General features: G+C 46.7%; 1 protein-coding gene across 1 annotated transcript in view; it reads right to left on the bottom strand.

The window, feature by feature from the left end:
- Positions 1 to 3242: 3242 nt before the first annotated feature.
- The window catches only part of LOC106591060 (ankyrin-2-like), a 136299-nt gene continuing 116537 nt past the window's right edge, over positions 3243 to 23004 (bottom strand). Inside the window, 8 exon segments of the mRNA XM_045717602.1 lie at positions 3243 to 3371; positions 4081 to 4984; positions 5465 to 5672; positions 12534 to 12674; positions 13157 to 13288; positions 13539 to 13616; positions 14695 to 18709; positions 18853 to 19553. Coding sequence (XP_045573558.1) covers positions 3243 to 3371; positions 4081 to 4984; positions 5465 to 5672; positions 12534 to 12674; positions 13157 to 13288; positions 13539 to 13616; positions 14695 to 18709; positions 18853 to 19553 — 6308 coding nt within the window.

Genomic DNA, 23004 nt, shown 5'->3' with positions numbered 1-23004 from the left:
AGACTCTGCAAACAAGAGCTCAAGGAAGGTATAACCATCTTCTGAAGTTACTGATTCTGGTGACAGGGGTCTGAATTTTATCAAACCTCCTTCAGCTGCTTCTACGAATTCACTCTCTGACACAAAAGATTCTGGAGAATATGGTCTCTCTTCATTGACACATTCCTCAAGATAAAAGCCAGATCCTTCAACGTCTGAATTTACTGAAATAGGTGACGAAGATCTGCTAAAGAATGACATTGACGACTCAATTATTGTGGGTCTAAATTGTGGGATTGGGGAATCAGGAGATAGAGCTCGATATTGGTCATTTGAAGTGATAGAATCAGGTGAAGATGGTCTAGACTCTGCAACCAAGAGCTCAAGGAAGGTATAATCACCTTCTGAAGTTACTGATTCTGGTGACAAGGGTCTGAGTTCCATTAGACCTCTTTCAACTGACTCAACAAATTCACTCTCTGATATAAATGATTTAGGTGAATCTGCTCTGTCTTCAGCAAACAGTTCCTCAAGACAGAATTCAGAGAATTCAATATCTGAAGCTACTGATTCTGGTGATGAACATCTACTTCCAGTGAAAGACAAATAACAATCGCAACATTGAGGCATGAAGTGAGGAACTGGAGAGTCAGGAGAGAGGGGCCTGTACTCATCAAATGATGCAACAGACTCTGGAGAGGATGATCTAGACTCTGAAAACAAGAGCTCAAGGAAGGTAAAGTCCCCTTCTGAAGTTATTGATTCTGGTGAGAGTGGTCTATACTCAGATAGGCTACTTTGAACTGTCACAGTAAATTCACTCTCTGAAGCGAAATCTGGTCTGTACAAACCACAATATTCAAGGTCTGAAGTTACAGACATAGGTGATGTAGACCTACACACATCGTACAACAAATAATAATCACAATGTCCAGGTCTGAATTGTGTATTAGGTGAGTCAGGAGAAAGAGGTGTATGATCTTCAAATGTTGGTACAGATTCAGGTATCGGAGAAACACTCCCATTGTATGACAAATAATAATCACAATGTCCAGGTCTGAATTGTGAACTACTTTCTGAAAATACTGACGCAGGAGGTAAAGTTTTGATTTCAGATTTATCTTGGTGTTTCAAATTGTATTCATGTTCCTCCACAAGGGAATTAGCTGGCTCCTGCTTTACTGGCATCATTACAGCAACTGGTAATAATGACCAAACTTTCTCTTCACTCAAGTCAAGCTGTATAAATGCTGTTTTAGCTACAACTGGCAATGTGGTTTTAGCCTCAACAGAGTCTTCTGTTGCCATTGTTGTGGTAGATAACATGTCTGTTTTGGTGTCTCTGTGCACAGATTCAGACTGGACTAAGGCAGGTGAGATGAATTTCTTAATAGATGTTTCAGATTGAATAGAGTGAGGGAGAGAATCAGAAACTGGAGAAGCTGATTCATGCAAGACTGGAACAAGTTCTGCTTCCAATTGATCCAGAAATTCACTGTCTGAATACATCGATTCAGGAGAATCTGCTCTGTCCTCAGCATTCAATTCCTCAAGGCTAAATCCAGAGAATTCAATGTCTGAGGTGACTGATTGTGGTGACGAAGATCTATCTTCTGTGAATAGCAAATAATAATCACAACAATGTGGTCTGAAATCAGGAATAGGAGAGTCTGGAGAGAGAGTCCTGTACTCATTTAACGATGTTATAGATTCAGATGAAGATGGTCTAGACTCTGCAAACAAGAGCTCAAGGAAGGTATAACCATCTTCTGAAGTTACTGATTCTGGTGACAGGGGTCTGAATTTGATCAAACCTCCTTCAGCTGCTTCTACGAATTCACTCTCTGACACAAAAGATTCTGGAGAATATGGTCTCTCTTCATTGACAAATTCCTCAAGATAGAAGCCAGATCCTTCAACGTCTGAAGTTACTGAAATAGGTGACGAAGATCTGCTAAAGAATGACATTGACGACTCAATTATTGTGGGTCTAAATTGTGGGATTGGGGAATCAGGAGATAGAGCTCGATATTGGTCATTTGAAGTGATAGAATCAGGTGAAGATGGTCTAGACTCTGCAACCAAGAGCTCAAGGAAGGTATAATCACCTTCTGAAGTTACTGATTCTGGTGACAAGGGTCTGAGTTCCATTAGACCTCTTTCAACTGACTCAACAAATTCACTCTCTGATATAAATGATTCAGGTGAATCTGCTCTGTCTTCAGCAAACAGTTCCTCAAGACAGAACTCAGAGAATTCAATATCTGAAGCTACTGATTCTGGTGATGAACATCTACTTCCAGTGAAAGACAAATAACATTCGCAACATTGAGGCATGAAGTGAGGAACTGGAGAGTCAGGAGAGAGGGGCCTGTACTCATCAAATGATGCAACAGACTCTGGAGAGGATGATCTAGACTCTGAAAACAATAGCTCAAGGAAGGTAAAGTCCCCTTCTGAAGTTATTGATTCTGGTGACAGGGGTCTGAATTTCAATTCACCAATTTCTGCTGCCGGTGAGTATTTTTTCACAGGAACTACATAATCAAGGAAGTTAGCTCTATACTGAGGAATTTGTAACATCCCCGGATCTGGTGATTCCGATCTGTTTTCAGTTAATGATTCTCCATGACTTAAACTAGAGTACTCAAATTCTGATGTTTCTGAGGCTGGTGAGGAGGGTCTACTTCTAGACTGATACGTTTTATATTCAGCTAACGGCAAACTAAACTCCGGAAGTGGAGGGTCGTGAGAGAAGGGCCTTAAATCATCCAACAACGTATCAGATTTAGGTGAAGATGGCTTCGTGTCAGTTAAGAAATGGTCAAGATATAAAAGGATTCCATCACTGTCTGAACCGAGTGTCTCAGGAGAAGGAGTTTTGTACTCAGGAAGGGACGACAACTGGATGAACTCCCATTCCATTTCTGTTTCACTATCTGGACTGCCAGATCCCGGTGATGGTGGTCTATGTTTTGTCAAGTCTCTTTCAGCTACTGTATCTACTTCTGACAATATTGAATTAGGAGAATCTGGTCTTTCCACGGCAAACAATTCCTCAAGACAGAACTCAGAATAGTCTAGGTCTGAAGTAAAGGATTCGGGTGAAAATGATCTATCTATTGAATCACACACTGAGGGTGTGTGTTGAGGTACTGGAGAGTTAGGAGAAAGCTGCCTATTCTCATCCAACGAAGTAACAGACTCTGGGGAGGATGCTCTACAGTCAGTGAACAACAGATCTGCATAGTCAATCGCTGATGTCACAGGTGTCTCAGGTACTGGTGTGTCAGGTACAGGTGTGTCAGGTACAGGTGTGTCAGGTACAGGTGTATCAGGTACAGGTGTGTCAGGTACAGGTGTATCAGGTACAGGTGTGTCATACTCAGGTACTGGGGAGGTCGGGGACAGGGTCCTGCTCTCAGTCACCAATTCATACAACTCTGGCGACGGGGACCATATGTCATCAGAAAACATCTCAGAGGACACAGGGGATAGGGAACTCAGAACACTGTCTGAATGGTAAGGAGAGAAGGGACTCCGGATGATATCTGGGTGGTAAGGAGAGAGGGGACTCCAGATGCTATTGGTGTGGGAAGGGGAGATGGGACTCTGGATGCTATCGGTGTGGAAAGGGGAGAGGGTACTAAGAGCGCTATCTGCTATCTCTGAATCACAGGAATCCTTTTTACACTTGTATATGTCTGAAGGAGAATATGAGGGTTCTCTACTCTCCATAATGTAGGCTTTAACCTCGGATGAAAATCTAGACCCATCCAACCCGGGAGAAAGAGGCCTGCTTTCACGGAATGCCCTGGCAGAATCTGGAGACATTACCCTACACTCGCGGAGAGGGGAGTCAGGCGAAATTGCCCTGTAGGTGCCAACGGACATTACGGACTCAGGGGATGATAGTCTAGCTACGCTAATGAACCCTTCTTCCATGGGCGAGAGACCCCGTAGAGAGTCAGGTGACAGGGACTCCATTTCTGAATCAGGAGTCATTGGTCTGTAGTCAGTGAGATGTGAATACAGTGTTGTGTCTTGGCCAGGGGACTGGGGGGTAACTGGCATGAACATGTAGGATGTTTTTGCCCTCACTATGACGTCATCGGGTTCTGGTCGGACGGTGATAAAGCTAGGGTGCCTGTCAGGTGAGTCGCGTGTCATCGGAGTGAACTCGCTGGTTGGTGGACTTTGCTTCGGCCGAACAATGCCCTTTTGGACGTTGGTTTGCTCTACCATGCTGTAGTGAGCCATGGCACAACCCTCTCCTGGCTCGTCAATAAACGAAAGCTGTGTCTCCATCTGTGATTGGTTCCTTCTGAGAGCTGCCAGCTCCAGCCGTTTCTCTTGCCGGTCTTCGGACCTGGGGACCATCTCAGTGACCTGCAGGATTTCGTCTGAGCCATACATGGCCTGGTAGAAACGAGCCGTTATCTCTTCTATGTGCTTTTCAGAGATGACTGTTCTCTGGTCAGCCTCCTCAGCCACTGTTCTCTGGTCAGCCTCCTCAGCCACGGCCAGACTTGCCGGACCATGGCAACAGTCCTGAGGTGAACAAGCCTGGCTACTGTTCTCAGGCGAACACGCGTTGCTACAGTCAGACTCAGCTAAATTACTGTGGTCATAGATTTCTGTGCTGGCCTCTCTGGACAACCTGGCTTTGGTTTTAGGGTTCAGGGTAATGGAGGAGGTGGAGGATGAGGTGGAGACATAGGGTCTGTCCAGTGGCATCTCCCTAAACCCAACACAGAGTTCTCTGAAGTCTGTCTCTGCCTGCTCAGACTCTGACAGACTCAGACCAAAGTCTCTGATCACTATGGGAGACGATATCCTGAGCTGTTCCGGTGACAGCCAGCACTCATGCTCAACCTCGCCTCGCCCCCGGTGGGGACATCTGGTCAACACCAGCTGGCAGAAGCCCAGTGGCGCCCACTTGAGGGTGGAGCAGGCCACTGCTACCTCTGCTGCGCTGGTCCTGAGGCTGGTCTCTGGTTTGGTACTGGGGGCCATACACCTGAGACGCTAGTCTCCATGTTTCTGCTCCAATCACGTTCAGAGGGGGACTTACTTGCTCGCTGGCGGTGGCGGACTCCCTTGTTACCGCGTCCTCCGAATCCCACGGGTTGGGGCTCAGCTCCTAAAACATGAATGACATGAACACCGGGTTATTATTACATTTACATTTTAGCAGACTCCAAAGAGACATACTATATGACTATATAATAACAGAAACAATTATTATAATCATTATAGTTATTATATATTATTATTAATACTATTGTTATTATTATGTTAATCTGGAGGAGCTATTAGGTATTGTCAATATTAAGTTCTGATGATCTACTGGAATGACAGATTGATAATGAGTCTCAAACTCCGTAGAATTCTCCTCTCTTACTAAAGTCAACAGTTAAATGAAATATAAAAAATATTCTCATCCATCCTTGAAGCTGATTGGCTCATTCTCTGACTGACGTACGTTGTGATCTCCAGGTCCTCCAATAGTCCGTGCATGCTCTCTGAGTGGGTGTGGCCCATAGGCTCCGCCCAGGAAGGAATGTCCAGGAGGGAGGCTACTGATAGGTCCTCCTCTGAGACGGCTGGGGGCGGTCTGGGGGAAGAGTCCACCCTCCTCACCAGTCTGAGGCTGTCTACGTCCTCCTGCACTGAGGACAGGGCTACAGACACTGGCAGACAGAGACACACACACATATATATATATATATATATATATATATATATATATATATATATATATATATAAGAGAGAGAGAGAGAGAGAGAGAGAGAGAGAGAGAGAGAGAGAGAGAGAGAGAGAGAGAGAGAGAGAGAGAGAGAGAGAGAGAGAGAGAGAGAGAGAGAGACAGAGAGAGCAGAGAGACAGAAGAGAGACAGAGACAGAGAGAGACAGAGACAGACAGACAGACAGACAGACAGACAGACAGACAGACAGACAGACAGACAGACAGACAGACAGACAGACAGACAGACAGACAGACAGACAGACAGACAGACAAAGAGAGAAAGAGAGAAACACAGAGAGAGACAGAAAGAGAGAGAGAAACATACAGAGAGAGAGAGAAAGAAAGAGAGAGAGAGCGAGAGAGAGAGAGACACACACAGACTCAGGATCAAAACATGGTCAGATTTATATCGTCCTCTACCAACATCACTGGCAGAACCCTCTGAATGAACCCTTACACTAAGTACGAATTACACTGTGACATTTGGGGGAAGTCCATAAAAAAAATGTATGGGCCTAATAATAAAGACGTAATTTAACGGTTAAAAGGACCTTTTAATGTGGCAAGAACACAACCAGTCATGATGCTCTCATCTGATTGTCGAACAAATCCCTCATTAGTATTGTGGCAAGGAAACAAATCACTTAGCGGATTTAAGAGAGCCCTGATGTTGGAAACAAACATCATTATGTTGGTAAACAGCCCTGAAGTTGGAAACAAACATCATTATGTTGGAAACAAACATCATTATGTTGGGAAACAGCCCTGATGTTGGAAACAAACATCATTATGTTGGAAAACAGCCCTGATGTTGGAAACAAACATCATTATGTTGGGAAACAGCCCTGATGTTGGAAACAAACATCATTATGTTGGAAACAAACATCATTATGTTGGAAACAAACATCATTATGTTGGGAAACAGCCCTGATGTTGGAAACAAACATCATTATGTTGGAAACAAACATCATTATGTTGGGAAACAACCATCATTATGTTGGAAACAAACATCATTATGATGGAAAACAAACATCATTATGTTGGAAACAAACATCATTATGTTGGAAACAAACATCATTATGTTGGAAACAAACATCATTATGTTGGAAACAAACATCATTATGTTGGAAACAAACATCATTATGTTGGAAACAAACATCATTATGTTGGAAACAAACATCATTATGATGGAAACAAACATCATTATGTTGGGAAACAACCATCATTATGTTGGAAACAAACATCATTATGTTGGAAAACAAACATCATTATGTTGGAAACAAACATCATTATGTTGGAAACAAACATCATTATGTTGGAAACAAACATCATTATGTTGGAAAACAAACATCATTATGTTGGAAACAAACATCATTATGTTGGAAACAAACATCATTATGTTGGAAACAAACATCATTATGATGGAAACAAACATCATTATGATGGAAAACAAACATCATTATGATGGAAACAAACATCATTATGTTGGAAACAAACATCATTATGTTGGAAACAAACATCATTATGTTGGAAACAAACATCATTATGTTGGAAACAAACATCATTATGTTGGAAACAAACATCATTATGTTGGGAAACAGCCCTGATGTTGGAAACAAACATCATTATGTTGGAAAACAGCCCTGATGTTGGAAACAAACATCATTATGTTGGAAAACAGCCCTGATGTTGGAAACAAACATCATTATGTTGGAAAACAGCCCTGATGTTGGAAACAAACATCATTATGTTGGAAAACAGCCCTGATGTTGGAAACAAACATCATTATGTTGGTAAACAGCCCTGATGTTGGAAACAAACATCATTATGTTGGAAAACAGCCCTGATGTTGGAAACAAACATCATTATGTTGGAAAACAGCCCTGATGTTGGAAACAAACATCATTATGTTGGAAAACAGCCCTGATGTTGGAAACAAACATCATTATGTTGGAAAACAGCCCTGATGTTGGAAACAAACATCATTATGTTGGAAAACAGCCCTGATGTTGAAAACAAACATCATTATGTTGGAAACAGCCCTGATGTTGGGAACAAACATCATTATGTTGGTAAACAGCCCTGATGTTGGAAACAGCCCTGATGTTGGAAACAGCCCTGATGTTGGAAACAGCCCTGATGTTGGAAACAAACATCATTATGTTGGAAACAAACATCATTATGATGGAAACAAACATCATTATGTTGGTAAACAGCCCTGATGTTGGGAACAAACACATTATGATGTCATGCAGAGTCACATGTATTTATTTTCCAAGCTATAGCACACCATATGTTTTAAATACAGCAGGTTTTTAAAGGACAAAAGAGTTTGGTCTGCTTTGTGTTTTCATTTTTTCCATGGAAAAAATATTACAATACTGATATCGTCCCGACCCTACCTCATAGTGTGTGTGTGGAAATATCATAAACAAAACTGTAAAATCACATTGTTTAACTGCACTGCCATATTAACATTTTTAGATATTGCCAGACTGACTGACTGAGCTACCATAATACCCATGGCCTGTCCAGAAATAACCCCTAACCCCTACTGTCCAGAGTCTAGACACGTGTGGAGATCTGAGAGTGATTGATGGGTGGTGACATGGTGAGAGATTCACCTTACCCTCTTGGTGGAATTTTGGTGGTATTGCTTACACCTGTCCAATCCTCTCTTATCTCCACAAGTGTCTAGAGGTAGGGGCTAGGCCTTTCGTCTGGACAGGACCCCACAACCCTCCAGCTGTGGGGTGGACCTATAACACGACTTGAGCAATTGGTTGGATGTTTCATTCCATTTCTATATACACACACGGATTTGCACAGGTGTAAGCTGGACACACCCACAGCACCCTGATCAGACAGGTCTGGGTAGCTGGAGACCTGCTGTAAACAGTGAAATGATATATTTAAATGTGTACTATTCACACCCTTGCTTCATTACAGCTAGTTAGATGTGCAACCACTGACTAACTATAGCTAGGGGAATATCTCTAGTCTAGCAATAGATACTGTTGATTTGGCTGGATATCATCATTTAATAAGATGGCCAATGGTTAGCTAGGTAGCTAGGATACATCAGACAGCTAACCAATTACAGTAACAGCAGTTCATTCATTAAGTCAATGCACGTTATATCTTATACAGAAATCGTACTTTATCTTGGCACTGTGGCACGGTATGGTCAGCTATTAATCAGTTCATTCATAGATAATAGATCAGTCGGGTTAGAAGGGTGAACTCTTACTTTGAAAGGACAGTAAATCTTGGCTGTGAACTTAACCAATGACAAGCATTCCACATTTAACCTAACCCAGATGTGAAAATCGAAAAATCAAGTTGTTATTTTTTGTTTTATATGCAAAAACGATAAACAAGTCATTTTTTTCTATTTCTATTTCGAATCAAAAACAAACCAATAAGCCGTTTTCACGATCCAGGTCTCCTCTATCTCTGTAATGTAACTGGTCCAGTACCTTCACTCTGGTCCAGAGTCTTCTCTATCTCTGTAATGTAATTTGTCCAACTTCACTCTGGTCCAGAGTCTTCTCTATCTCTGTAATGTAATGTAACTGGTCCAGTACCTTCACTCTGGTCCAGAGTCTTCTCTATCTCTGTAATGTAATGTAACTGGTCCAGAGTCTTCTCTATCTCTGTAATGTAATGTAACTGGTCCAGTACCTTCACTCTGGTCCAGAGTCTTCTCTATCTCTGTAATGTAATGTAACTGGTCCAGTACCTTCACTCTGGTCCAGAGTCTTCTCTATCTCTGTAATGTAATGTAACTGGTCCAGTACCTTCACTCTGGTCCAGAGTCTCCTCTATCTCTGTAATGTAACTGGTCCAGTACCTTCACCCTGGTCCAGAGTCTTCTCTATCTCTGTAATGTAATGTAACTGGTCCAGTACCTTCACTCTGGTCCAGAGTCTTCTCTATCTCTGTAATGTAATGTAACTGGTCCAGAGTCTTCTCTATCTCTGTAATGTAACTGGTCCAGTACCTTCACTCTGGTCCAGAGTCTCCTCTATCTCTGTAATGTAATGTAACTGGTCCAGTACCTTCACTCTGGTCCAGAGTCTTCTCTATCTCTGTAATGTAATGTAACTGGTCCAGTACCTTCACTCTGGTCCAGAGTCTTCTCTATCTCTGTAATGTAACTGGTCCAGTACCTTCACTCTGGTCCAGAGTCTTCTCTATCTCTGTAATGTAATGTAACTGGTCCAGAGTCTTCTCTATCTCTGTAATGTAACTGGTCCAGTACCTTCACTCTGGTCCAGAGTCTCCTCTATCTCTGTAATGTAATGTAACTGGTCCAGTACCTTCACTCTGGTCCAGAGTCTCCTCTATCTCTGTAATGTAATGTAACTGGTCCAGAGTCTTCTCTATCTCTGTAATGTAATGTAACTGGTCCAGTACCTTCACTCTGGTCCAGAGTCTTCTCTATCTCTGTAATGTAATGTAACTGGTCCAGTACCTTCACTCTGGTCCAGAGTCTTCTCTATCTCTGTAATGTAATGTAACTGGTCCAGAGTCTTCTCTATCTCTGTAATGTAATGTAACTGGTCCAGTACCTTCACTCTGGTCCAGAGTCTTCTCTATCTCTGTAATGTAATGTAACTGGTCCAGAGTCTTCTCTATCTCTGTAATGTAATGTAACTGGTCCAGTACCTTCACTCTGGTCCAGAGTCTTCTCTATCTCTGTAATGTAATGTAACTGGTCCAGTACCTTCACTCTGGTCCAGAGTCTTCTCTATCTCTGTAATGTAATGTAACTGGTCCAGTACCTTCACTCTGGTCCAGAGTCTTCTCTATCTCTGTAATGTAACTGGTCCAGTACCTTCACTCTGGTCCAGAGTCTTCTCTATCTCTGTAATGTAATGTAACTGGTCCAGTACCTTCACTCTGGTCCAGAGTCTTCTCTATCTCTGTAATGTAATGTAACTGGTCCAGTACCTTCACTCTGGTCCAGATTCTTCTCTATCTCTGTAATGTAACTGGTCCAGTACCTTCACTCTGGTCCAGATTCTTCTCTATCTCTGTAATGTAATGTAACTGGTCCAGTACCTTCACTCTGGTCCAGATTCTTCTCTATCTCTGTAATGTAACTGGTCCAGTACCTTCACTCTGGTCCAGAGTCTTCTCTATCTCTGTAATGTAATGTAACTGGTCCAGTACCTTCACTCTGGTCCAGAGTCTCTTCTATCTCTGTAATGTAATGTAACTGGTCCAGTACCTTCACTCTGGTCCAGAGTCTCTTCTATCTCTGTAATGTAATGTAACTGGTCCAGAGTCTTCTCTATCTCTGTAATGTAATGTAACTGGTCCAGTACCTTCACTCTGGTCCAGAGTCTTCTCTATCTCTGTAATGTAACTGGTCCAGTACCTTCACTCTGGTCCAGAGTCTTCTCTATCTCTGTAATGTAACTGGTCCAGTACCTTCACTCTGGTCCAGAGTCTTCTCTATCTCTGTAATGTAACTGGTCCAGTACCTTCACTCTGGTCCAGAGTCTTCTCTATCTCTATAATGTAATGTAACTGGTCCAGAGTCTTCTCTATCTCTGTAATGTAACTGGTCCAGTACCTTCACTCTGGTCCAGAGTCTCCTCTATCTCTGTAATGTAATGTAACTGGTCCAGTACCTTCACTCTGGTCCAGAGTCTTCTCTATCTCTGTAATGTAATGTAACTGGTCCAGAGTCTTCTCTATCTCTGTAATGTAATGTAACTGGTCCAGTACCTTCACTCTGGTCCAGAGTCTTCTCTATCTCTGTAATGTAACTGGTCCAGTACCTTCACTCTGGTCCAGAGTCTTCTCTATCTCTATAATGTAATGTAACTGGTCCAGTACCTTCACCCTGGTCCAGAGTCTTCTCTATCTCTGTAATGTAACTGGTCCATACTCACCTGGTCCAGAGTCTTCTCTATCTCTGTAATGTAACTGGTCCAGTACCTTCACTCTGGTCCAGAGTCTTCTCTATCTCTGTAATGTAATGTAACTGGTCCAGTACCTTCACTCTGGTCCAGAGTCTTCTCTATCTCTGTAATGTAATGTAACTGGTCCAGTACCTTCACTCTGGTCCAGATTCTTCTCTATCTCTGTAATGTAATGTAACTGGTCCAGAGTCTCCTCTATCTCTATAATGTAATGTAACTGGTCCAGTACCTTCACTCTGGTCCAGATTCTTCTCTATCTCTGTAATGTAATGTAACTGGTCCAGTACCTTCACTCTGGTCCAGAGTCTTCTCTATCTATGTAATGTAATGTAACTGGTCCAGATTCTTCTCTATCTATGTAATGTAATGTAACTGGTCCAGATTCTTCTCTATCTCTGTAATGTAATGTAACTGGTCCAGTACCTTCACTCTGGTCCAGAGTCTTCTCTATCTCTGTAATGTAATGTTACTGGTCCAGAGTCTTCTCTATCTCTGTAATGTAACTGGTCCAGTACCTTCACTCTGGTCCAGATTCTTCTCTATCTCTGTAATGTAATGTAACTGGTCCAGTACCTTCACTCTGGTCCAGAGTCTCTTCTATCTCTGTAATGTAACTGGTCCAGTACCTTCACTCTGGTCCAGAGTCTTCTCTATCTCTGTAATGTAATGTAACTGGTCCAGAGTCTTCTCTATCTCTATAATGTAATGTTACTGGTCCAGAGTCTTCTCTATCTCTGTAATGTAACTGGTCCAGTACCTTCACTCTGGTCCAGAGTCTTCTCTATCTCTGTAATGTAACTGGTCCAGTACCTTCACTCTGGTCCAGAGTCTTCTCTATCTCTGTAATGTAATGTAACTGGTCCAGTACCTTCACTCTGGTCCAGAGTCTTCTCTATCTCTGCGTAGGTCCTGGACGTCTGCTCCTGCGCTGACTTGTTCATCTGGGTCTCTATCAGGTGGACGATGTCCATCCGGTTGATCTTCGTCAGCCTCTTTATCAGGCTGTCCTCTGCTGGACAAAATATAAGACCTAATATTAGTTCATTAATATTAATAATAATAATAAATAATCATTACCTTTTTCACTTCTATAGCACTTTTCATTAAACAAAATAATCTTGCTTTAAACCATCAACAAAAAAACAGACAAGAAAAAAGACAATCGATTCAAGAAGACATATTTATCATCCATAAATAGCAAACATCTGTTTTTGCTTTGTCATTATGGGGTATTGTGTTTAGACTGAGGAGAAAAAAAACGAACAATTTAAATCCATTTTAGAATAAGGCTGTAACATATATTTATCATTCATAAATAGATGGATGGTTTCCATGGATGAGTCCACACCTGAGTGCCAAAATGGCACCCTATTCCCTACATAGTGCACTACTTTTGTCCAGAGCAGTGCACTATATAGGGAATAGGGTGCCATTTTGGACACAGCCCAGTGAGGCCCAGTAGAACAGATGGTGTCATCAGGACAGATATACCAGTGGCGTGTTTTCCCTCTCTCTCAGCCCAGCGCTGCAGCAGGGCGTGGCTCTGCTCCTGTAAGGAGTTAGGGTTCTCTGTCCTCACTTCCTGAATCTCATCCTCGTTGAACTCCAGCTCCCTCGCCAGCTCTGAGACACACGGGGGCACACACACACACACACACACACACACACACACACACACACACACACACACACACACACACACACACACACACACACACACACACACACACACACACACACACTGAAGTGGCGTCCTAAACAGTATCCTTATTCCCTACATGGTGGACGACATTTGACCAGTGTTCTCCACAGCTTTTTACTCCTATTTCATACACACCTTCTACACCAGGTAAACACCACCTGGATAACTTACCTGTCCAGCTGAACCCCAGCAGGTCTGCAATGATAGCCAACGTCTCCTCTTTCCTGTCTGCATCGTCGTGCCAATCCACTACAAACACCACCACGGCCAGAGGTTACACACAGGTCATCACAGCTCAACAGCAGCACAGTAACAACATTATGGCTACGTCCCAAATGGCATCATATTCCTTATAGGGTGCACTACTTTCGACCATAGGGCCAATAGGGAATAGGGTGCACTACTTTAGACCATAGGGCCCATAGGGAATAGGGATGCACTACTTTAGACCATAGGGAATAGGGTGCACTACTTTAGACCATAGGGCACATAGGGAATAGGGTGCACTACTTTAGACCATAGGGAATAGGGTGCCATTTTGGGCCGTAGGCCATAACTCTCCAGAGATCATGTTGATTATGGGATGTTTTCTAGGTTCTTGGAAGGTACAGATACATTTCACTAGGTCATGTAACTGGCCTCTATGTTATAGGCTGTGGAGGTAATGGTGCTGATGACGGGTGAAGTATGGAGCAGGGCTGATGTTCATACTGATCCATACTGTTGATGACAATACCTGCTCTACTCGGACCACCATGACAGTGTATTTATAGTCGATTAGAACTTAAACAATGGAAAGAATGTGGCATTCCAAACTCAGTGTGGGGATTAGTATAAGGAGTTTCAGTAATGCAGTAGTCTATTAGATGTCCTGAAGTTAATCACGATGGGCATTCCAAGAGTTTTCTCCTAACACATCTAGATCAGACAATCTTGAGATTTCATGTACACATGCGTAGACAATAGACACTAGACAATCGTCAATAGACAATAGTCAATAGACACAGACATTTATATGGAAAAGAAACAACACAACACAGCACAGGACAAGACAACACAGCACAAGACAAGACAGCACAGCACAGGACAAGACAACACAGCACAGGACAACACAGCACAGGACAAGACAACACAGCACAGGACAAGACAACACAGCACAGGACAAGACAACACAGCACAGCACAGGACAAGACAACACAGCACAGCACAAAATGACAAAACAAGACACACAACAGAAAAGTGACAGATGATTGGTCTTGAATAAGACAAAGAAAGGTCTTCCAAGTAGCAGAGAAAGAGAGGAAAGGAAGTGGCAGATTTTTGGTACCTTGCTGCAGCTCCGGGGTCCGATCAGCCCAGATTCGCTGCATCTGAGTCTCCACTGAGTCTTCCCAGATGGGTCTCGACTCAAACACCTCCCCCGTCACCGAGGAAGCTCGAACCCGTGTCTGAGTCGACAAAGCCCTCGTGTCTGGGGCAGATCTGCGAGGCGTTGGTCTGTCATACTTGAAGATAACAGAATCTGGACTGTTGTGATCACCGCTGCTACTGATGTCGTCGACATCCAGAGAGGATCGGAGGGAAGGGTCTCGTATGTCAGAGCCCTGGTCTCTGTCGGGCTGGAAAGAGGAGGAGGAGTGGGCTGTGGGTTTGTGTTTGCCCATGACAGGGAGTCTGGAGGTGAGAGGTTTGGATTTAGTTGTAGGATGGTCGCTGTCGGAGTGACTCCTGCTGTCTTTGTCAGTTAAGATTTTCTTCCCGGCTTCAAAATCCTCCTCGGACCTCGTCCTCCGGTCCTGAACAAGAGATTCCTCCACTGTTGATTTCTGCTCAAGGCCCAGGTCTGATTTCACTGAACCAGCTTTGATGGGTATCTTTGATTTGAAACCGCTTTCAACCTTAGCCACAGTGTCTGCTGAGGTGTAGGACATTGCCAGGACACTAGGGGATGCCACTGAGATGTCAGACCCTGCCAGGACACTAGTGGGTGCCACTGAGGTGTCAGACCCTACTGAGGTGTCATACCCTTGAAGGACACTAGGGGGCACCACTGAGGTTTCAGACCCTGCTGAGGTGTCATACCCGTGTAGGACACTAGGGGGCGCCACCGAGTCATTATAGCCAGCGGGCATCTCAATGATAGAGCACTGCTCCTCTTCCTCTTCTTCTTCATCCTCAAGGGATGAGTCGGATGACTGGTGGACCTGTTCAGAGTACACAGAGCGGGTGACAGTAGTAGCGGTGGTAAACATCTGGAGGTCAGCTATAGTCGGGTCTGGAGAACCTACCTCTAAGAAGCTTCCCATCTTAGCTTCTAGCAGGGGGAACGTTTCAGCTTTTGGCTCCATTTTGATGGAGCTCCTGGGTTTGGCCACTGGTTTCCCCCTCTGATCAGCCTCAGGTAATGGTATAGTCTGGAAGGAGGAGTCAGAATCATCTTTGGTTTGGTCCACCTCCTGGAGGTGTAGATCAGCAACGGCAACAGTCTGTTCTGTTCTGAAAACATTGGGGCCAACGTAATCTCCAGTGTCCTCGAACATGACCTTGTCAACTGGGTGTTCTCCTATGTGAAAGAAGGCAAAGCCCTCGCCCTCCTCTTCAACGCTCCTCCTTGTCATGTCGATAGCGCCCCCTCTGGTCATCTCAAAGAACTTCCCTTCCTGGAACTGGAAGGGGTTGGGGGTGCCCCCCTCGGTTGGTGTGCGACCCGGTGTGGTGTCAGGGGTACGGCGGTCTTCCACGAGACCCATAATCCTTCGTTCCTCCACCTCCACACGTGCGTCGAAGGCTTCGTCGTCATTGTCACCCTCGTTGTCGTCTGGCATGGCACTCCATGGGACCAGCTCTCCCTGAACAGGCATGTCTTTGGGATGCATTTCCAACATGGCTGCCTTACCATCCGCATCCTCCACCTCCTTGAAGCTTTCATCACTGGTGCATAACTCCTCTGGTTTGACTGACAGACTTTCACCAGACTGACTGACACTCAACTGTGACTGATCCATCTCCTCCTCGTGGGCTTGCATAGCTGATATTACATCTATCTCCTCTTTCTGCTCAGTACGTTCACTGACATTTTCACTGATATTCTCTGTGGTATAGTGTTCTTTTTCAGTGCTTAGTGAACGATATTCGAGGTGCTCAGAAACCTGTCTTCCTGATGGTGAATGGCCTGAGGCACTGTATGCTAGGTGAGCGTCACAGTCAACTGAACTATCCAACTCAGTTACTGCACCAGGGACTGAGGGTTGGATTTCAGCCACAGTTTCAATTTCAGACTGAAGTGTATCGGTGTCGATTTTGGACTCAGTTGATTTTGCCTCCCTGTCCATCAGGTCAACGATCGACTGACATTCTTCATAATCCTCAGAGTCTGATAACACAGAGCCATCTGAGGGTTTCCCGTCTGTCTTCGTTTTGACGTCCTGCTCCATCTCCTCAAAGGTTTTGATCTTGGCGGCCATTTTGAACATCTCCTCCTCTGGTGTGAACTGTCTCTGGCCGGTCTCGCTACCCTCTGCATCCACGTCGTCCATATCATCCTCAGGGTTTGAGCTCAGATTTATGGGCATGGAGAGCCACTCAGGATCTCCCCCCTTCAATGGGAGGGGACCCTCGCACTCACCATCCATTTGATAGGTCCGTTTGGAGTAATCCTCATTCTCAATGTTGCTGACGTGCTCCTCACCGAGACAAGCTCTAAGCTGAGAGAAGTAGTCTTCATAAACAGCTGTCTTCTTTGTCGCCTGAAAGCCTGTGTCTTGTTTCGGTTCAGTGGGGCTGCTCTCCAGTGAGTCAAGGCAGGGGGAGTCCCCGGTTGAGCTTGGCTCTATAGAGTCAGGGGACTTCCTGGAGGAACCTTCATCCATGACAGGACTGGTCTCCAGAGAATCCCCATGGGAGAGTCGTCTCTCTGGGTGGCCCAGGGCCAAAGGAAAGAGGACCTCTAAGTCTGCAGGTCTGAGGGCCTGATCCACACTGTCTGGGCTGTGCACCACTCCATGATCAGCTGAATCCCTTTCATGGAGCTCTGGTGCGACCCAACTAGATTCAGGAGCAATTCTGTCTGCTGAAATTGAGTCTTGCATGTTTAGGTTTGAGTATGAAAGTTCTATAGTTTTGTGGTACGATGGTTTTATCTCTAAATCATCCCAGTCCTCTAAGATGGGTCTTGTCTCAACAGGGACCTGGTCGTCCTCTTCAGAGGCTTGAGCGGGGAGCACTGAATCAAACGTCCTTTGAAGGTCAAAGGTCACCTTCTTTGAGTCTCTTGAACGTATTACTGTAGTAGCTGAACTTTCTGATGCTTCACCCCCAGCTGAACAACTCTGCATGAAGTCTTTATCACTGTAGATGACATCGTCCTCCATGGCTCCTACTTGCACTACATTAACAACATCTCGTTCTGTCACTTTATCTGCTGCGGACCGGTCTGCCTGCTCAGTGGAGAACGTGTTGGTTTCCCGTTTGCTGTCCCGTGTAATCACAACCTGTTCAAATCTCTCTTGTACGATGTCATCCTCCGGTAGACCACTGAGATCTACAGGTCTGTCTTCTAGGTACTGTTCTAAATCTCCATTGAGGAGTGCCTCCATGCCTGACGTATCTTTAACTCCTACAGCTGGTCTGGGGGATATCTTCCTTTCGATCATGACTTCTTGTAACATCGGTTCCTGAACTGGGTTCAAGATTATCGATTCGGCACCCCGAGCGCCACCATCATCCATGTCTTGCACTTTCCACCAGTCTTCTTTTTCTGTCTCTGTATCTTCTATAGACATGTCCACCTCCTTTCTGGAGAAAATAAGTGATTGTTGCTTGTCATCCCTGGTCAGGATTGTCTGTTTGAAACTCTGTTGTTGGATGATGTCATCCTTTGGTGAACCACTGATTACCATACATCTCTGTTCTAAGTAGTGATCAATATCTTCCCTGAGGAGTGACTCCATTCCTGACATATCTCTCACCTCTGTAACCGGTCTGGGGGAGGTTTTCCTTTCCATCCTGACTTCTTGTAACATTGGTTCCTGAACTGTCATCACTTCAGCGCCACAGACAGGTGATGGTCTCTGTTCTAGGTAGTGATCCATATCTCCCCTGAGGAGTGACTCCATCCCTGACATATCTCTCACCACTGTAACCGGTCTGGGGGAGGTCTTCCGTTGGATCATGACTTCTTGTAACAGCGGTTCCCGAACAGGGGATGGAGTCACTGATTTGGTTTCTACAACTAAATCTTCAGTTTCCGGAAAGATTTCTTCATCACCATGAATCACGTTTCCTAGTACTTTCATCCCATCCATTCTCTCTGTCTCTTTATAAACTGTGGGCAGGTCAAACTCCTGAGTGGGAATGTGAGTGGGCTCATCTGTGGGGTGTCTGCCAATCCTTCGTGTTTCTCACTCTCCCCCATGCTTGAATGGGGAGTCCTGGTTCCTATGCTAGTCCCGGGAGAGTCCGCTGCACCTTCGTGCTTCAGACTCACAGGGCTTTCATTCCCCACCAGGTTCTCAGCCTTAGTGAATAACTCATCCCGCCTGTCGTCATGCATACAGGGGTTGAACATGAAGGTTGGGGTGTCGTTCGGGTGGTCTGGTGGGAGCTCCTCCTCAGCTGCTTCAGCCTGGGGGTGGTTGTCGTCCCCTGTGAACGAGGTCTGTCTGAACAGCTGGTACTCTGGACTGTCCTCCAGCTCGGCCTTGATGTCAGCGCTAAAATCCTCAGAGGGTTTCCTGTCCGGGCTGATCTGCATCTCTATAGAAGACTTCCTGTCTGGTCCCATCTCTGGTTCCTCCAGCTGCATCATCTCTATAGAAGACCTCCTGTCTAGTCCCATCTCTGGCTCCTCCAGCTGCATCATCTCTGGGCTGCTCCATCCGTCCTCTGGTAGAGCCCTGTCTAGAGGCATCCCTCCATACTCTGGTAGAGCCCTATCTAGGATGATCCCTCCGTCCTCTGGTAGAGCCCTGTCTAGCGGGATCCCGCCATCCTCTGGTAGAGATCTGTCTAGAAGGATCCCTCCGTCATCTGGTAGAGCCCCGTCTAGGAGAATCCCTCCATCCTCTGGTAGAGCCCTATCTAGGAGGATCCCTCCGTCCTCTGGTAGAGACCTGTCTAGGAGGATCCCTCCGTCCTCTGTTTGAGCCCTGTCTAGGACGATCCCTCCGTCCTCTGGTAGAGCCCTGTCTAGGATGATCCCTCCGTCCTCTGGTAGAGCCCTGTCTAAGATGATCCCTCCATCCTCTGGTGGAGCCCTGTCTAGGAGCATACCTCCATACTCTGGTAGAGCCCTGTCTAGGATGATCCCTCCATCCTCTAGTAGAGCCCTGTCTAGGGGGATCCCTCCATCCTCTGGTAGAGCCCTGTCTAGGAGGATCCTTCCATCTTCTGGTAGAGCCCTGTCTAGGACGATTCCCTCCGTCCCCTGGTAGAGCCCTGTCTAGGAGAAACCCTCCATCCTCTGGTAGAGCCCCTGTCTAGGAGAATCCCTCCGTCCTCTGGTAGAGCCCTGTCTAAGATGATCCCTCCGTCCTCTGGTAGAGCCCTGTCTAGGAGGATACCTCCATCCTCTGGTAGAGCCCTGTCTAGGATGATCCCTCCATCCTCTTGTTGAGCCCTGTCTAGGACGATCCTTCCATCCTCTGGTAGAGCCCTGTCTAGGAGGATCCCTCCGTCCTCTGGTAGAGCCCTGTCTAGGGGAATCCCTCCGTCCTCTAGTAGAGCCCTGTCTAGGGTGATCCCTCCGTCCTCTGGTAGAGCCCTGTCTAGGAGGATCCCTCCGTCCCCTGGTAGAGCCCTGTCTAGGAGAATCCCTCCATCCTCTGGTAGAGCACTGTCTAGAGGGATCCCTCCATCCTCTGGTAGAGCCCTGTCTAGGAGGATCCCTCCTTCCTCTGGTAGAGCCCTGTCTATGATGATCCCTCTGTCCTCTAGTAGAGCCCTGTCTAGGAGGAACCCTCCGTCTTCTGGTGGAGCCCTGTCTAGAAGGATCCCTCCGTCCTCTGGTAGAGACCTGTCTAGGAGGATCCTTCCATCCTCTGGTAGAGCCCTGTCTAGGAGGATCCCTCCGTCCTCTGGTAGAGCCCTGTCTAGGAGGATCCCTCCGTCCCCTGGTAGAGCCCTGTCTAGGAGAAATCCCTCCATCCTCTGGTAGAGCCCTGTCTAGGAGGATCCCTCCGTCCTCTGGTAGAGCCCTGTCTAGGAGGATCCCTCCGTCCTCTGGTTGAGCCCTGTCTAGGAGGATCCCTCCGTCCTCTGGTTGAGCCCTGTCTAGGAGGATCCCTCCGTCCTCTGGTAGAGCCCTGTCTAGAATGATCCCTCCTTCCTCTGTTAGAGCCCCGTCTAGGAGAATCCCTCCATCCTCTGGTAGAGCCCTGTCTAGGAGGATCCCTCCGTCCTCTGGTAGAGCCCTGTCTAGGGTGATTCCTCCGTCCTCTGGTAGAGCCCTGTCTTGGAGGATCCCTCTGTCCTCTGGTAGAGCCCTGTCTAGGAGGATCCCTCCGTCCTCTGGTTGAGCCCTGTCTAGGAGGATCCCTCCGTCCTCTGGTAGAGCCCTGTCTAGGATGATCCCTCCGTCCTCTGGTAGAGCCGTGTCTAGGATAATCCCTCCGTCCTCTGGTAGAGCCCTGTCTAGAAGGATCCCTCCATCCTCTGGTAGAGCTCTGTCTAGGAGGATCCCTCCATCCTCTGGTTGAGCCCTGTCTAGGAGGATCCCTCCGTCCTCTAGTTGAGCCCTGTCTAGGAGGATCCCTCCATCCTCTGGTTGAGCCCTGTCTAGGATGATCCCTCCGTCCTCTGGTAGAGCCCTGTCTAGGATGATCCCTCCTTCCTCTGATTGAGCCCTGTCTAGGATGATCCCTCTGTCCTCTGGTAGAGCCCTGTCTAGGAGGATCCCTCTGTCTTCTGGTAGAGCCCTGTCTAGGAGGATCCTTCCGTCTTCTGGTAGAGCCCTGTCTAGGATGATCCCTCTGTCCCCTCGTAGAGCCCTGTCTAGGAGAAACCCTCCATCTTCTGGTAGAGCACTGTCTAGAGGGATCCCTCCGTCCCCTGGTAGAGCCCTGTCTAGGAGAATCCCTCCGTCCTCTGGTTGAGCCCTGTCTAGGAGGATACCTCCATCCTTTGGTAGAGCCCTGTCTAGGATGATCCCTCCATCCTCTTGTAGAGCCCTGTCTAGGAGGATTCCTCTCCTCTTCTGGTAGAGCCCTGTCTAGAGGGAGGATCCCTCCGTCCTCTGGTTGAGCCCTGTCTAGGGAGTATCCCTCCGTCCTCTGGTTGAGCCCTGTCTAGGATGATCCCTCCGTCCTCTCGTAGAGCCCTGTCTAGGAGGATCCCTCCTTCCTCTGATTGAGCCCTGTCTAGGAGGATCCCTCCGTCCCTCTGGTAGAGCCCTGTCTAGGAGGATTCCTCTGTCCTCCGGTAGAGCCCTGTCTAGGAGGATCCCTCTGTCCTCTGGTAGAGCCCTGTCTAGGAGGATCCCTCCGTCCTCTGGTTGAGCCCTGTCTAGGATGATCCCTCCGTCCTTTGGTAGAGCCCTGTCTACGATGATCCCTCCGTCCTCTGGTAGAGCCCTGTCTAGGAGGATTCCTCTGTCCTCCGGTAGAGCCCTGTCTAGAGGGATCCCTCCATCTTCTGGTAGAGCCCTGTCTAGGAGGATCCCTCCGTCCTCTGGTTGAGCCCTGTCTAGGATGATCCCTCCGTCCTCTGGTAGAGCCCTGTCTAGGATGATCCCTCCTTCCTCTGATTGAGCCCTGTCTAGGAGGATTCCTCTGTCCTCCGGTAGAGCCCTGTCTAGGAGGATCCCTCTGTCCTCTGGTAGAGCCCTGTCTAGGAGGATCCTTCCGTCTTCTGGTAGAGCCCTGTCTAGGATGATCCCTCTGTCCCCTCGTAGAGCCCTGTCTAGGAGAAACCCTCCATCTTCTGGTAGAGCACTGTCTAGAGGGATTCCTCTGTCCCCTGGTAGAGCCTTGTCTAGGAGAATCCCTCCATCCTCTGGTTGAGCCCTGTCTAGGAGGATACCTCCGTCCTTTGGTAGCGCCCTGTCTAGGATGATCCCTCCGTCCTCTGGTAGAGCCTTGTCTAGGAGGATTCCTCTCTCCTCCGGTAGAGCCCTGTCTAGAGGGAGGATCCCTCTGTCCTCTGGTTGAGCCCTGTCTAGGAGTATCCCTCCGTCCTCTGGTTGAGCCCTGTCTAGGATGATCCCTCCGTCCTCTGGTAGAGCCCTGTCTAGGATGATCCCTCCTTCCTCTGATTGAGCCCTGTCTAGGAGGATACCTCCGTCCTCTGGTAGAGCCCTGTCTAGGAGGATTCCTCTGTCCTCCGGTAGAGCCCTGTCTAGGAGGATCCCTCTGTCCTCTGGTAGAGCCCTGTCTAGGAGGATCCCTCCGTCCTCTGGTTGAGCCCTGTCTAGGATGATCCCTCCGTCCTTTGGTAGAGCCCTGTCTACGATGATCCCTCCGTCCTCTGGTAGAGCCCTGTCTAGGAGGATTCCTCTGTCCTCCGGTAGAGCCCTGTCTAGAGGGATCCCTCCATCTTCTGGTAGAGCCCTGTCTAGGAGGATCCCTCCGTCCCTCTGGTTGAGCCCTTGTCTAGGAGGACCCCTCCGTCCTCTGGTTGAGCCCTGTCTAGGAGGACCCCTCCG

This window comes from Salmo salar, chromosome ssa04 (genome assembly GCF_905237065.1).
Source record: "Salmo salar chromosome ssa04, Ssal_v3.1, whole genome shotgun sequence".
In the NCBI taxonomy this organism is placed as follows: domain Eukaryota; kingdom Metazoa; phylum Chordata; class Actinopteri; order Salmoniformes; family Salmonidae; genus Salmo; species Salmo salar.
The sequence above is the reverse complement of the archived record's forward strand: the minus strand, read 5'-3'. Positions and strand labels throughout refer to the sequence as shown.